Source organism: Oncorhynchus nerka, linkage group LG13 (genome assembly GCF_034236695.1).
Source record: "Oncorhynchus nerka isolate Pitt River linkage group LG13, Oner_Uvic_2.0, whole genome shotgun sequence".
In the NCBI taxonomy this organism is placed as follows: domain Eukaryota; kingdom Metazoa; phylum Chordata; class Actinopteri; order Salmoniformes; family Salmonidae; genus Oncorhynchus; species Oncorhynchus nerka.
The window spans coordinates 69,615,455-69,629,773 of record NC_088408.1 but is presented as its reverse complement, the minus strand read 5'-3'; the positions used below and the strand labels follow the sequence as shown (position 1 = coordinate 69,629,773).

Below are 14,319 nucleotides of genomic sequence, written 5' to 3'. Positions count from 1 at the left end.
GATTGGTATTTGTGCTAGGCTACACATACTCAAACTTGTGTCCAAACAATATGCATTATATTGTGTTCCCTGTTTTATTTGTTTTGTTGCATATTTCGGGACTACAAATTAGTTGGTGAAATATTTGTGATAAGTCTCCCTCGGGGCCATTAAAAAATTATGCGCCTGCGCGTGCCATTGCTTGCGTCATGTTGACGATCACTAACTAAGGTAGGCAACATGTCCACCACCACTGCTGCTGCTCTGCAAAACAATAACGGGGAGCCAGGCCTCAACGGTAAGTATAATTGTAAACCTTTTTGAACAATCTCAAGAGTTTTAAATACATTTGCAACGAATGGGCTTGCTTTTCGTGGTATGTGTTTATAAACAGAAGGTTACAGCAATATTGACCATAAGTCAACTTTGCTGCTCCAATGGATTGACTTTAAATGTTTTAGTGACAAGATTTCAACCAATCATGGATAAGTAAACGCTGGTTTGCCTGGGGGCAGGCTTAACCTATATCAAAACAAGTCCAAATAAAATGAGAAAAACAAACCAATTTTGTCGAATTAGAGACAATTCTTCAATTTTAATTGTGTAATATATTTACTTAACTCAATTTCCAGTTATTCATAAGGATTGTTGGTTTATATTGTCTGCTGCACTCTGCATTGTCGATTTTTTTCATCCACAAGGCGAACGGAATTCTTTGGAACTGCTTGTCTACTGTGGAAAGAATGCAGTGCAACACCACTGACTACTAGACAATGTAGATTCTAGATTAAATATTCTAATTAATTCTAGAGTAAAAAATTATTTGAACAACTATAGGCCCATCAATGCCCATAATACTCGGTGATACTGAGTGACATCCCATATCCTTAGGCTTTCTCATAAAATGTATACTAAAGATAGCCTATTCAATCTAATCCGTAAGAAAAAATAAACGATTTCAAATGTATAGCTAGCATTGAATTACTTAACGCAATAGGCGTATAACCTACTTCAACCCCCAATGACAATTACTGTATGCTTGAACAAACTCAATATTCATATGACCATCAGATGCAGTCTCAAAACTGCCCAAGAAGTCCACTTTGGAGGAAAAAGCACAAGGTTAAGATGGTATATGTTTTAATGATCGGTGTCCTTGTATAGTACTTTCTGTCACGGGGGCTCTGTCCCTTTACACGTTATGGCGATTCAGTCGGTTTCTAGTGCACTGGGAATTTCCTACAGAAGAGGTTTAGTGAGTTGAATGTTGCTCAGGCTAAACTGGTTAACAGACAGGGGTGTGGGGAGGAGCTTTGATTTGATGCTTTAGCGTAGCTTCCAGAGATTGCGTAACTCTCCTCCCTCCCTCTTTCCTGCCTGTCTGGGAGCAGTCTGAATTCCATTAGGGCAGGCTGCTGTGAGAGGCAGTACCACTATCATGAAATGCAGGCTATCGGCTGGATAGTGTGTTATTTATAGACAAACTGATAATGGTAAATTATGAATGATATAATAGGCATACTACGACAGATAATGGACCTTACTCCTGCACATTGATCTGCTACTGGCACTCCTTATATATAGCCTCATTCTTGTGCATTGTATTCCTCTTGTGTTACTATTTTTCTTTTTATTATAATTTAACTGCATCGTTTTTTTAACTGCATCGTTTTGAAGATCTGGTAATCAAGCATTTCACAGTAAAGTATACACCCGTTGTATTCTTCTCATGTGACAAGTAACATTTAAGTTGTTAATGGATATACATCCTTTATTAAATAAACACATTTTGTATGCTATGTCTATGTTTGATAGAATATGCACATTTATGTAAGGGCCTATATTGGAACAACATAATGTCACTGGTACAGTGGAATTTAGGACCCCCAATTACAATTGATGTCCCTCAAAGAGGAAATAAGGAATATTTTATCTTAACCCTCCTGTGTTCTGGTCGAATTGTACCGATTTACACGTGTTCTCTCTGAAAAATGTAGTTAATTTAATCTGATTGTTTTATGGTTCCATGACTTCGTCCACACAGGGCATCTGAACACACAAAATACATTTTGGTGTTCCCTGTCACAAATGACTGATCATTAGAAATGAATGGGTGAAACTACAATTAGTGTATGAAATTGAGTTCAGGCACATGACCATTCATCAAATGGACACACTTCCTCTCCCAGACCCCCACATGCATGTGTGTTTGAGCACACACACACACCTCACTCCCCTTCTTGGCTTCCATGGCAACCCCCACAGGAAATAGGATCTTTCCCCCAAGGGAACCACACCTGTTCACATTCTCACAAACAATCACAACATTGTTTTAATAATATATAGAACTTTTCTTGCAGCTCTGGTATATAAAGCTTTTTTGAGGCCTTGCTCACAATTAATTCTGTGGCAGCACCAAACAATATACTGTATGTGAGGATCTTGATCATATCTTTGATCAAGACACTGGTGAGGAGTCCTTGTTAAACTTTGGCACAAAGTAGTCTGCTATAAATAGCACAATATGTTTAATATGAGTCTTTGTTATAGTCAAAATAATCCAAACATTTTATTTTTTACTCAAACAAGTTGTGTGAGCTCAGGTGAATGAGGCCTACAGGCCATAAATAGCAAATAGAAGTTAAAAACATGTAATGTTCAAAATAACTTAAGTGGATAAAAATAGCTAACACAACATTAGGTGATAATATATGTATTATTATGGATTTATAATCAGCTATAATGGGGCGGTCATTTTGGACCGGGAACAGAATTTCTACATTTTGTAGAAACAAATATGAAGTTTAACATCAAAAGTTTTTTTTTTTTAATGTAAAGAGGTTGCTTTTCAAACACTGAGATTCATGGTTATGTTGGGACTAAGAAAACACACTCACTCTGGATAGAAACTCGTTGCAGGTTTTGAAAATCACTGCTTTTCCTACTTCCTACTTAATCCTGCCTTGAGCTGTCACAGAGATTTTTTTAGGACCTTATCTTTTTAACCACAGATCATAGAAACGCAATGTTTTCACATTTGTAAACACTGGTATGGTCCTGGAAATAATGAATATGAGATTGAAAAGTGGCGGAATTGCTCTTTAATAGGCATGGGAGCTTGTTTATGACTTGAGCAAAGACCAAGAGCATGCTTTGTTCCAAAGTTGCAGCTTGCTAGACTTAGTCCAGGGCCATGTTTTAAACTGAACTCTCCTGAAGTACAGTATGTTTGTTTTTATTCATGGCGTCACTTGTTTCAGTAATATGCACATGCAGCCTTTTTGTAAAGAGAACCACTACCGGTGTCTTTGACATCTAAAAACCTTGCATCCACATCCATTTTTAGTTTAAAAAAAAAATTATTCTGCTTTTAAGCATGTGCATAACTTCAGGGAAGTTAGGAAAGCAAAGGCTAGCTTTTTCAAACAGAAATTTGCATCCTGTAGCACAAACTCCAAGACGTTCTGGGACACTGTAAAGTCCATGAAGAATAAGAGCACCTCCTCCCAGCTGCCCATTGCACTGAGGCTAGGAAACACTGTCACCACCCATAAATCGATGATAATTGAGAATTTCAATAAGCATTTCTCTACGGCTGGCCATGCTTTCCACATGGCTACCCCTACCCTGGTCAACAGCCCTGTACCTCCCCACAGCAACTTGCCCAAGCCTCCCCCATTTCTCCTTCACCCAAATAAGGATAGCTGATGTTCTGAAAGAGCTGCAAAATATGGACCCCTACAAAATCAACCAGGCTAGAGAATCTGGACCCTCTCTTTCTAAAATTATCAGCTGAAATTGTTGCAACCCCTATTACTAGCCTGTCCAACCTCTCTTTCGTATCATCTGAGATCCCCAAAGATTGGAAAGCTGCCACCGTCATCCCTCTCTTCAAAGGAGAAGACACTCTAGACCCAAACTGTTGCAGACCTATATCCATCCTGCCCTACCTTTCTATGGTCTTCAAAAGCCAAGTTAACAAACAGATCACCGACCATTTCGAATCCCACCGTACCTTCTCCGCATTGCAATCTGATTTCCGAGCTGGTCGTGGGTGCACCTCAGCCACACTCAAGGTCCTAAACGATATCATAACTGCCATCGATATGAGACAAGACTGTGCAGCTGTATTCATCGACCTGGCCAAGGCTTTCGACTCTGTCAATCATCACATTCTTATCGGCAGACTCAATAGCCTTGGTTTCTCAAATGACTGCCTCGCCTGGTTCACCAACTACTCTGATAGAGTTCAGTGTGTCATATCGGAGGGCCTGTTGTCCGGACCTCTGGCAATCTCTATGAGGGTGCCACAAAGTTCAATTCTCGGGCCGACTCTCTTCTCTGTATACATCAATGATGTCGCTCTTGCTGCTGGTGATTCTTTGATCCACCTCTATGCAGACGACACCATTCTGTATACTTCTGGCCCTTCTTTGGACACTGTGTTAACAACCCTCCAGATGAGCTTCAATGCCATACAACTCTCCTTCCATGGCCTCCAACTGTTCTTAAATGCAAGTAAAACTAAATGCATGCTATTCAATCGATCGCTGCCTGTACCTGCACGCTCGTCCAGAGTCACTAATCTGGACGGTTCTGATTTAGAATATGTGGACACCTACAAATACCTAGGTGTATGGTTCGACTGTAAACTCCTTCCAGACTCACATTAAGCATCTCCAATCCAAAATTAAATCTAGAATCGGCTTCCTATTTTGCAACAAAGCATCCTTCAATCACGCTGCCAAACATACCCTCGTAAAACTGACTATCCTACCGAAGCTTGACTTTGGCGATGTCATTTACAAAATAGCCTCCAACACTCTACTCAATAAATTGGATGTAGTCTATCACAGTGCCATCCGTTTTGTCACCAAAGCCCCATATACTACCCACCACTGCGACCTGTATGATTTCGTTGGCTGGCCCTCGCTTCATATTCGTTGCCAAACCCACTGGCTCCAGGTCATCTATAAGTCTTTGCTAGGTCAAGCCCCACCTTATCTCAGCTCACTGGTCACCATAGCAGCACCCACCCATAGCACGCACTCCAGGAGGTATATTTGACTGGTCACCTCCAAAGCCAATTCCTCCTTTGGTCGCCTTTCCTTTCAGTTCTCTGCTGCCAATGACTGGAACAAACTGCAATAAATCACTGAAGCTCGAGACTCATATCTCCCTCGCTAACTTTAAGCACCAGCTGTCAGAGCAGCTCACAGATCACTGCACCTGTACATAGCCCATCTGTTAAAAGCCTATCCAACTACCTCATCCCTGTACTGTTATTTATTTATTTTCCTTCGCAACCTGGTATCTCTACTTGCACATTCATCTTCTGCACATCTATCACTCCAGTGTTTAATTGCTATATTGTAATTATTTGATCTCTATGGCCTATTTATTGCCTTACCTCCCTTATCCTACCTCATTTGCACACACTTTATATAAACGTTTTCTATTGTATTATTGACTGTATGTTTGTTTTTTCCATGTGGAACTCTGTGTTGTTGTTTGTGTCACGCTGCTTTGCTTTATCTTGGCCAGGTCGCAGTTGTAAATGAGAACTTGTTCTCAACTAGCCTACCTGGTTAAATAAAGGTGAAATAAATCAAATAAAAATGTGGAGTTAGGTCTAATCCTCAAGAGCATAAGGCAGCCATCCACCATGGCTCTCCTTGTTAACATACACTGCTGTATGTTCCATACAGTGACTTTGCTTGACACATACTGTGAGTGGCTGAGTGCCAGACAAAGCACAGGTCTCATGCATCTGAGATAAAGGGTCCTAAACAGCAGAGGGGATGCATTGCTCTGCCAGGGGCTCTCTGCTGTAGACCAACCTGAAATACAAATGTCTGCTGATTCAGGATCTATAGCCTAGATCACCATTCAGGCTGAGTAAGTATCTTTGTGTCATGATGATTTCTGTCTTTGTTGACCGCGTAACTTTAATTGCAAGCACTTACAGGAGCTATTCTTTCTCCAGCTTGCTCATTTGAATTACAATAGCCACATTATAAAACAACAGTGCTACAAGTTATCTTTTCAAAATGTCAATGTTTTGGTGCATTGACTTTGAGAACTTGTCACTGCGTCTTTACCATGGACTTATGTCACTATTATCAACATTTGTACTGATACCCACACTTACTCTGATCCCCATTTTATGCTTGTGTTTTCAGGGTCGTGGGTAGAGCTGGGGATGAATGGAAACAACAGGAACCAGGCTCTGCTGCCAAACCCCAACACGGAGAACGGGAATGAGGGAGAGAGTCAGGCCCCTCAGGCTCTGGAAGTGGTGCCAGAGGAGGTGGAGGAGAGTCTGACAGGGGGGCTGGGGCATGTGCCCTCATCCTCCTCTATCCACAATGCAGACATGAATAAGATCCTGCTGGATGCCCAGCACGAGTCCAGCCAAAGCAGCTCCTCCTGTGACAGGTAGGAAGGGAGTGTCATGTTTTTGGTTAGCCCCCTCCCTGAGCTCTTTACTCCATGTTTGGGTGTTTGTATAATTTGTGTATTTATTTGCTTCCTGTGTTGTGCCTCAGTCCTCATAGACCTTCCAGTCCAGATCAGGATGACAGCCAGGTTACCTTTGACTTGGAGATGTCTAGTAGGAGAGGGAGCCAGGTATAAAAAACCCAGTCTGCTCTCATGTGTCTGTTCCTCCATCCATGCCCCTGACATCACTGTTACAGTATAGGCCTACAGGACCTCTCTGCTCACTCACCTGTGTGCTCTCTCTTTCTCCACATCTACAGTCAGAGGAGGAAGGCCCAGAGAAAGACAGAGAAGATGATATCCTGATGAACAAAGGTGCAGACTGGGTTGCAGATTGGTCCAGTCGGCCCGAAAACATTCCCCCCAAGTAAGGAGACACTGCACACAATCTAACATAAATAAACTTGTAGTCTAAATTAGAGGTCGACTGATTATGATTTTTCAACGCCGATACCGATTATTGGAGGGCAAAAAAAAGTTGATACCGATTAATCGGTCGATTTTTAACATATATATAATACATATGGGCTTTTGGATGGGTGTTCTTAAGGTGATTCCACAGGTTGATGGTATTTTTTTATTTAGCCGTTGCTGACCCCATGCTTACATCTTTATCACAAATAAGACATCTTGCTTTCCCTGGTGCCAATTCCATGTAATAGTCCCACACTGGTGCTCTGCTTTTCTCTGCCATCTGTAAAACACACACACAGCCCTGAAGTGACAATTATACTGAAGATTCTGCTTAGGAGACAAATACTCTCAACTGTTTGAATAAAAATAGAGTTTAAGTTACCTGTGATGAATGTTGAAAACAAAAACTGTAATTTCTACATGCAGGAATATCCTATTTTAATAATGGACATGGTAAGAATTGACTACCAAAGTGTGAGTCATAATTCCCATGACACCTAGCAAAATCTGAAAACCGGTTCCTTCATTCATTTATTCCATAGGATATTTTTAGATTCACTTAAAATAACGTCTGTGTGTCGTGTAGGCTTACACCACCTTGCCAATTTTATAACTGTGTAGATATCCATAGGACAAGGTAACTCTGATCAATATTGGCTAAATATAAGCGAAGATCATTATTTTTGTAGAGTGGATTTATAAAAATATTTTGACAAACGTTACCTTATCCTAGTGAGATTTACACGGGTATCAAAACACCGAGGCGGTTTAAGCACGAAACACCGAAAATATATCACTAGCCACTTTAAACAATGCTACCTAATATAATGTTTACATACCCTACATTATTCATCTCATATGTATACGTATATACTGTACTCTATATAATCTACTGCATCCTTATGTAATACATGTATCACTAGCCACTTTAACTATGCCACTTTGTTTACATACGCATCTCATATGTATATACTGTACTCGATACCATCTACTGTATCTTGCCTATGCTGCTCTGTACCATCACTCATTCATATATCTTTATGTACATATTCTTTATCCCCTTACACTGTGTATAAGACAGTAGTTTTGGAATTGTTAGTTAGATTACTTGTTGGTTATTACTGCATTGTCGGAACTAGAAGCACAAGCATTTCGCTACACTCGCATTAACATCTGCTAACCATGTGTATGTGACAAATAAAATTTGATTTGATTTGACCTTATTTGAAGTAGATCAAGACATTCTGTATGGAAGACATGAACGGTAAAATAACGAAGGAACCCCTTTCAAGTTCAGCCGCAAGTTTTACAGGAATTATAACGCGTCGACTATTTCTCTCTAAACCATATACTATTACGAGCCTACTGCTGCCTACCACCCCTCAGTCAGACTGCTCTATAAAATATCAAATCATAGACTTAACTATAATAAACACACAGAAATACGAGCCTTAGGTCAAATCTGGAAACTATCACCTCGAAAACAAAACGTTTATTCCGCTCCGTATTTTATCTAACGGGTGGCATCCATGAGTCTAAATATTCCTGTTACATTGCACAACCTTCAATGTTATGTCATAATTACGTAGAATTCTGGCAAATAAGTTCGCAAAGAGCCAGGCGGCCCAAACTGTTGCATATACCCTGACTCTGCGTACAATGAACTCAAGAGAAGTGACCCAATTTCACCTGGTTAATATTGCCTGCTAACCTGGATTTCTTTTAGCTAAATATACAGGTTTAAAACTATATACTTGTGAATTGATTTTAAGAAAGGCATTGATGTTTATGGTTAAGTACACATTGGAGCAACGACAGTCGTTGATTGATTGTTTTTTATAAGATAAGGTTAATGCTAGCTAGCAACTTACCTTGGCTTACTGCATTCGCATAACAGCCAAGCTCCTCGTGAGGCAGGTGGTTAGAGCATTGGACTAGTTAACTGTATGGTTGCGGGCCTCCCGGGTGGCACAGTGGTTAAGGGCGCTGTACTGCAGCGCCAGCTGTGCCATCAGAGTCCCTGGGTTCGCGCCCAGGCTCTGTCGTAACCGGCCGCGACCGTGAGGTCCGTGGGGCGACGCACAATTGGCCTAGCGTCGTCCGGGTTAGGGAGGGCTGGGTCGGTAGGGATGTCCTTGTCTCAGCGCGCACCAGCGACTCCTGTGGCGGGCCGGGCGCAGTGCGCGCTAACCAAGGTTGCCAGGTGTACGGTGTAGCCTCCGACACATTGGTGCGGCTGGCTTCCGGGTTGGATGCGCGCTGTGTTAAGAAGCAGTACGGCTGGCTGGGTTGTTTATCGGAGGACGCATGACTTTCAACCTTCGTCTCTCCCGAGCCCGTACGGGAGTTGTAGCGATGAGACAAGATAGTAGCTACTACAACAATTGGATACCACAAAATTGGGGAGAAAAAAGGGGTAAAAAAATATATATATATATGTATGGTTGCAAGATTGGATCCCCCGAGCTGACAAGGTACAAATCTGTCGTTCTGCCTCGTTCCTAGGCCGTCATTGAAAATAAGAATGTGTTCTTAAAGATTAAATAAATGTGTAACTGTAAAAAATAAATCATGAAAAATACAGATTTCCGATTGTTATGAAAACTTGAAATCAGCCCTAATTAATCGGCCATTCCGATTAATCGGTCGACCTCTAATCATAGCGAAAATAGACTAAACGTATCCAATTCCATATTAGTCCATGTCGCTCTGGATAAGAGCGTCTGCTAAATGACTTAAATGTAATGTAAATGTAGAATGTTAAAGCATATAATAGAAATGATCATTTTCTGTAGGAAGCCAATGTAATTCAAAATTGCCAACATGTTCAGTGATATTTTTTTGGTTCTTTTTCTGTAGGGAGTTCCACTTCCAACACCCCAGAAACTCAGTATCCCTCAGCATGAGAAAGAGTGGAGCCATGAAGAAAGGGGGTGTCTTCTCTGCTGACTTCCTCAAAGTCTTCATCCCCTCCTTAGTCCTGTCTCACATCCTTGCCCTTGGTATCGGGTGAGTGACTGTACCATCTTACACAACTAGAAAATCAATTGGATGTGTGAGTATTTGTACACTGAAGAAAAGTATAAACGCTACATGTAAAGTGTTGGTCCCATGTTTCATGAGCTGAAATAAAAGATCCCAGAAATGTTCCATACGCACAAAAAATATTATTATTTCTTATTTCTCAAAAATGTTGTTCACAAATTTGTTTACATCCCTGTTAGTGAGCATTTCGTCTTTGCCAAGATAATCCATCCACCTGACAGGTGTGGCATTTCAAGAAGCTGATTAAATAGCATGATCATTACACAGGTGCACCTTGTGCTGGGGACAATAAAAGGCCACTCTAAAATGTGCAGTTTTGTCACACAACACAATGCCACAGATGTCTCAAGTTTTGAGGGAGCGTGCAATTGGCATACTGACTGCAGGAATGTCCACCAGAGTAGTTGCCAGAGAATTGAATGTTAATTTCCCTACCATAAGCTGTGCCTCCGACGTTCTTTTTGCGAATTTTGCAGTACGACCAATCTGCAACCCAGTCTGCACCTTTGTTCATCAGGATATCATCTTCTCTGTCTTTCTCTGGGCCTTCCTCCTCTGACTGGCGGCTCCCGAGTGGCGCAAATGTCTAAGGCACTGCATCTCAGTGCTTGAAGCGTCACTACAGAATCCAGGCTGTATCACAAACGGACGTTATTGGTAGCACCATAGGGCGGCGCACAATTGGCCCAGCGTCATTTGAACGGTGTAGACCGTCATTGTAAATAAGGATTTGTTCTTACCTGACTTGCCTAGTTAAATAAATGTAACATTTTAAATAAAACATTTAATTTAAAAAAAGTCAAACCGGCCTCGCAACCACAGACCACGTGTAACCACGCCACGTCCGGCTTCTTTACCTGCGGGATCATCTGAGACCAGGCCACCTGGACAGCTGATGAAACTGTGGGTTTGCACAACCGAAGAATTGCTGCACAAGCTGTCAAAAATCGTCTCAGGGAAGCTCATCTGTGTGCATGACCTGACTGCAGTTCGGCGTTATGCTCACCTTCGATGTCTACTGGCACGCTTGAGAAGTGTGTTCTTCAAGGATGAATCTCAGTTTCAACTGTACCAGAAAGATGGCAGACAGCGTGCATGGCATTGTGCGGTCAAGCGGTTTGTTGATGTCAACTTAGTGCCCCGTGGGTGCGGTGGGGTTATGGTATGGGCAGGCATATGCTACGGACAATGAACACAATTTTATCGATGGCAATTTGAATGCACAGAGATACCATGATGGGACCCTGACGCACATTGTTGTGCCATTCATCCACCGCCATCACCTCATGTTTCAGCATGATAATGTACGGCCCATGTCGCAAGGATCTGTACACAATTCCTGGAATCTGAAATGTCCCAGTTCTTTGATGGCCTGTATACTCACCAGATATGTCACCCATTGAGCAGGTTTGGGATGCTCTGGATTGACATGTATGACAGCGTGTTCCAGTTCCTGTCAATATCCAGCAATTTCACACAGCCATTGAAGAGGAGTGGGACAATATTCCACAGGCCACAATCAACAGCCTGATCAACTCTATGCCAAGGAGATGTGTTGCGGTGCATGAGGCAAATGGTGGTCACACCACATACTGACTGGTTTTCTGATCCACGCCCCTACTTTAAAAAAAAAAAGGTTTCTGTGACCAACAGATGCATATCTGTATTCCCAGTCATGTGAAATCCATAGATTAGGGCCTGATTAATTTATTTAAATTGACTGATTTCCTTATGAACTGTAACTCAGTAAAATCTTTGAAATTGTTGCATGTTGCGTTTATATTTTTGTTCAATGTAGATTATGTCTGCTGTTGAATCATTGTCATGCTGTACTTATTCTCTCCTTAGGGTCTACCTTGGAAAGAGACTCACCACACCTTCCACCAGCTCTTTCTAAACCCAAACTAAAGCAGTGCCTGGAAGTTGTCCTGTCTAAAAAAATATTTGTGCTAAAATGCCCTCTTTTCCTCTGCATCCATTGTTTACCTAGCTAGCTTCCTCCTCAGATTTTTTTCCTATGTTTTTACCACTTTACCTGACACTGACTCACCCCAGTTTTTTTATGTTGGGTGCTTTTGGAAGGTTCACAATTCGTCAACGTTTGGGACCCTTTACCTTTTGACACAGATTGGGCACAGAGCGAACTGTAGCATCGGACAGTAATGACCACTATCAACCCATAATAGTTCACAGCCCCTGCCTGAACCTGACTGTGGTACTTTTGGAACAAATGATTCTCAATTCAGTTATTGAAATCCTATACTGCACAAACACTGAGGTGGCTGGTATTGGATGGCAGGGGGCCTGAACCTTTGGGAATCTCTTTGAGATTTCCATATAGATGCCTTAGCTTAGACAGAGATTGTGCTGTGAGAGGTCAAGTGTCTTGGAGTGTTTTATCTTCCTGCTCCTTACTCCAAGTCAGTTAATTGCATAGTTACTTGCACCTGAACCAAAAATAAGCTCCATATCTGAAGTACACTCTTCAAGAGTTGCAGTGACTCTGAATCAAGTGGTATTGTTGTTCAGTTTGTTTGTTTTTTGCAATGGTTTGGATTTTTTTTTACCCAGACTTTAATTCAGCAGAAGTTTTGTTGTAATTCCACCCTATTCTAGTTATACCTAATTTGTCATATTTTAGTAGCACCAATTTTCTCTAAAGAGGGTGGTCTCTTGGTGAAAGGATGTGAATATTAATGCTAGTGGCTACTGCAAGTTTCCATTGATTATCAGGAAAACAACCTAGCAAATAGTTAAACAGATGGGTGGGTTGATGCAGAAAGAGAAGCATGTCTAAATGCTCTGCAGGACATGGTGAAGTACTGCAGTAGTAAGGAGAAGGCCAAAGTTTGATTGAAGATGTCATTTTTTTATGTAGATATAATATAGTAGATACAAATATACACATCTGCCTGCCTGCTGTTCAGTAACTCAAATGTGTCAATGCTACACATTCTTCATCTCTTTTGTCATATCTTATGTTTTTTTTCACGCTGATTCTAGAAACCTTTGAATTGAAGTTTTCCTGTGTGGCTACACACCCTCAGAGTGAGATCCAGTGTATAGGTCCAGCCACCATACTGAGTTGGATGTATTAGTGGAATTATGATATAACTGGCCACAAATGACTACTGCATATTGCCAAATATAGATATATTTTCATCTCAGTGCTTTCATTGCATTGGAAAGGTACCACTGACACTGATCTCTCAACTATTGGAGAAGTCGAACTATAGGGTTAGACAAACTCAAACAGACAAACTGAAACTATCTCCAGCTCTGATAAGTTTTGACATGGCCTTTGGTGATCTGTTTTATGTAAGCATGGGCTCTACTCAGCCATTACCCATAGGTAGACATTATCTACCTTATTAAGGTAACGTAAGTAATGCTTTTTGTATATGTGTTTAACACTGACCTATTTTAAGAATTATGATAAATTACCCTTTTTTTGGCAATGGTAAAAAACATGTTTTCTTTTCATCACACTATGTAATTATCCCAGGAACTCCCTGGAAAGTGGTTATACAGAACCAGCACTACTCCACTGTATTGAGTTGCTTGGTGATTTAGGGTTTTGTATTGTATCTTAGGGGGAAGGTTGGTGGGCAATGGGGATAGGTGTGATGACATGAGTGGGGTATTTCTTTTCCTTCTGAGTGGGATTGTTTTTTGTGCCTTTTCTTGGTTTGTACCAACTCAAAGTAACTCCCATTGCATGCATGCCCTTAGTTTGTAATTGGCATTTACGTAGTATAATTCACGAGATGCCAAAGGTTGTTATAGCTTTCATAAAAATTGTGAAGTCCGTCCTTGTTTGTAAGGCAGAAGAAGTATGCACATTATCATTGATGTTTTTTTCTTCTGATAATCCAAAATACAAACTGAAATATGCTTTTCTTGTTTGTATGGAGGGCAGGGCCCTCGGGAATTTATTGCTTGTAAAAATATATTCCAGAAGCAAGAAGTTTCAGCCATGTAGATTGATTCATTGTAATCATATTGAAAAAAACTGACATTAAAATGAGAAATTAACCACAATACTCCCAAGCAGAGTTTTTGAAAGGAAAAAATGGAGAACATAAATGTACTGTAAAACACAACATGTTGTAAAACAAAATGATGGAAATAATATTGATTGTTGTGAAACCCCCTCCTACCAAATACACAACCACAACTGCTTTTCATGCTCCCATTTTAGAATACCTTTTCCAGGGGAGTGGGGTTATAAGTGGGAAGAGCATATTACAACCTTTTGAATAGGAAAAAGCAGGAGGGCAAAATGATGTGCTCTCATATCAAGTGAGAATGAGTGAGCAGGAGAGGATTGATGCTTTCCAAATATTTGAGTTCCTTATAAATTCATGTCAACAGAAGAGG

The 14,319-nt window shown here is 41.0% G+C and overlaps 1 protein-coding gene across 1 annotated transcript; it reads left to right on the top strand.

Annotated features, from left to right (window-relative positions):
• Nucleotides 1-169: 169 nt before the first annotated feature.
• On the top strand, nt 170-13,980 carry LOC115139996 (BCL2/adenovirus E1B 19 kDa protein-interacting protein 3-like). Its single transcript, XM_029677965.2, has 6 exons — nt 170-277; nt 6,162-6,417; nt 6,528-6,609; nt 6,741-6,847; nt 9,754-9,903; nt 11,788-13,980. Exons 1-6 carry the CDS (start codon nt 220-222, stop codon nt 11,834-11,836), a joined length of 702 nt encoding a protein of 233 aa, XP_029533825.1. The 5' UTR covers nt 170-219; the 3' UTR covers nt 11,837-13,980.
• The last annotated feature ends 339 nt before the right edge of the window (nt 13,981-14,319 follow it).

Excerpts from the sequence above, each read along its gene's own strand:
- LOC115139996 (XM_029677965.2), top strand. The coding sequence starts at position 220 with ATGTCCACCACCACTGCTGCTGCTCTGCAAAACAATAACGGGGAGCCA. Across the intron at positions 278-6,161 it reads CGGGGAGCCAGGCCTCAACG|GGTCGTGGGTAGAGCTGGGG; the intron begins GTAAGTATAATT and ends TTGTGTTTTCAG. Across the intron at positions 9,904-11,787 it reads ATCCTTGCCCTTGGTATCGG|GGTCTACCTTGGAAAGAGAC; the intron begins GTGAGTGACTGT and ends TTCTCTCCTTAG.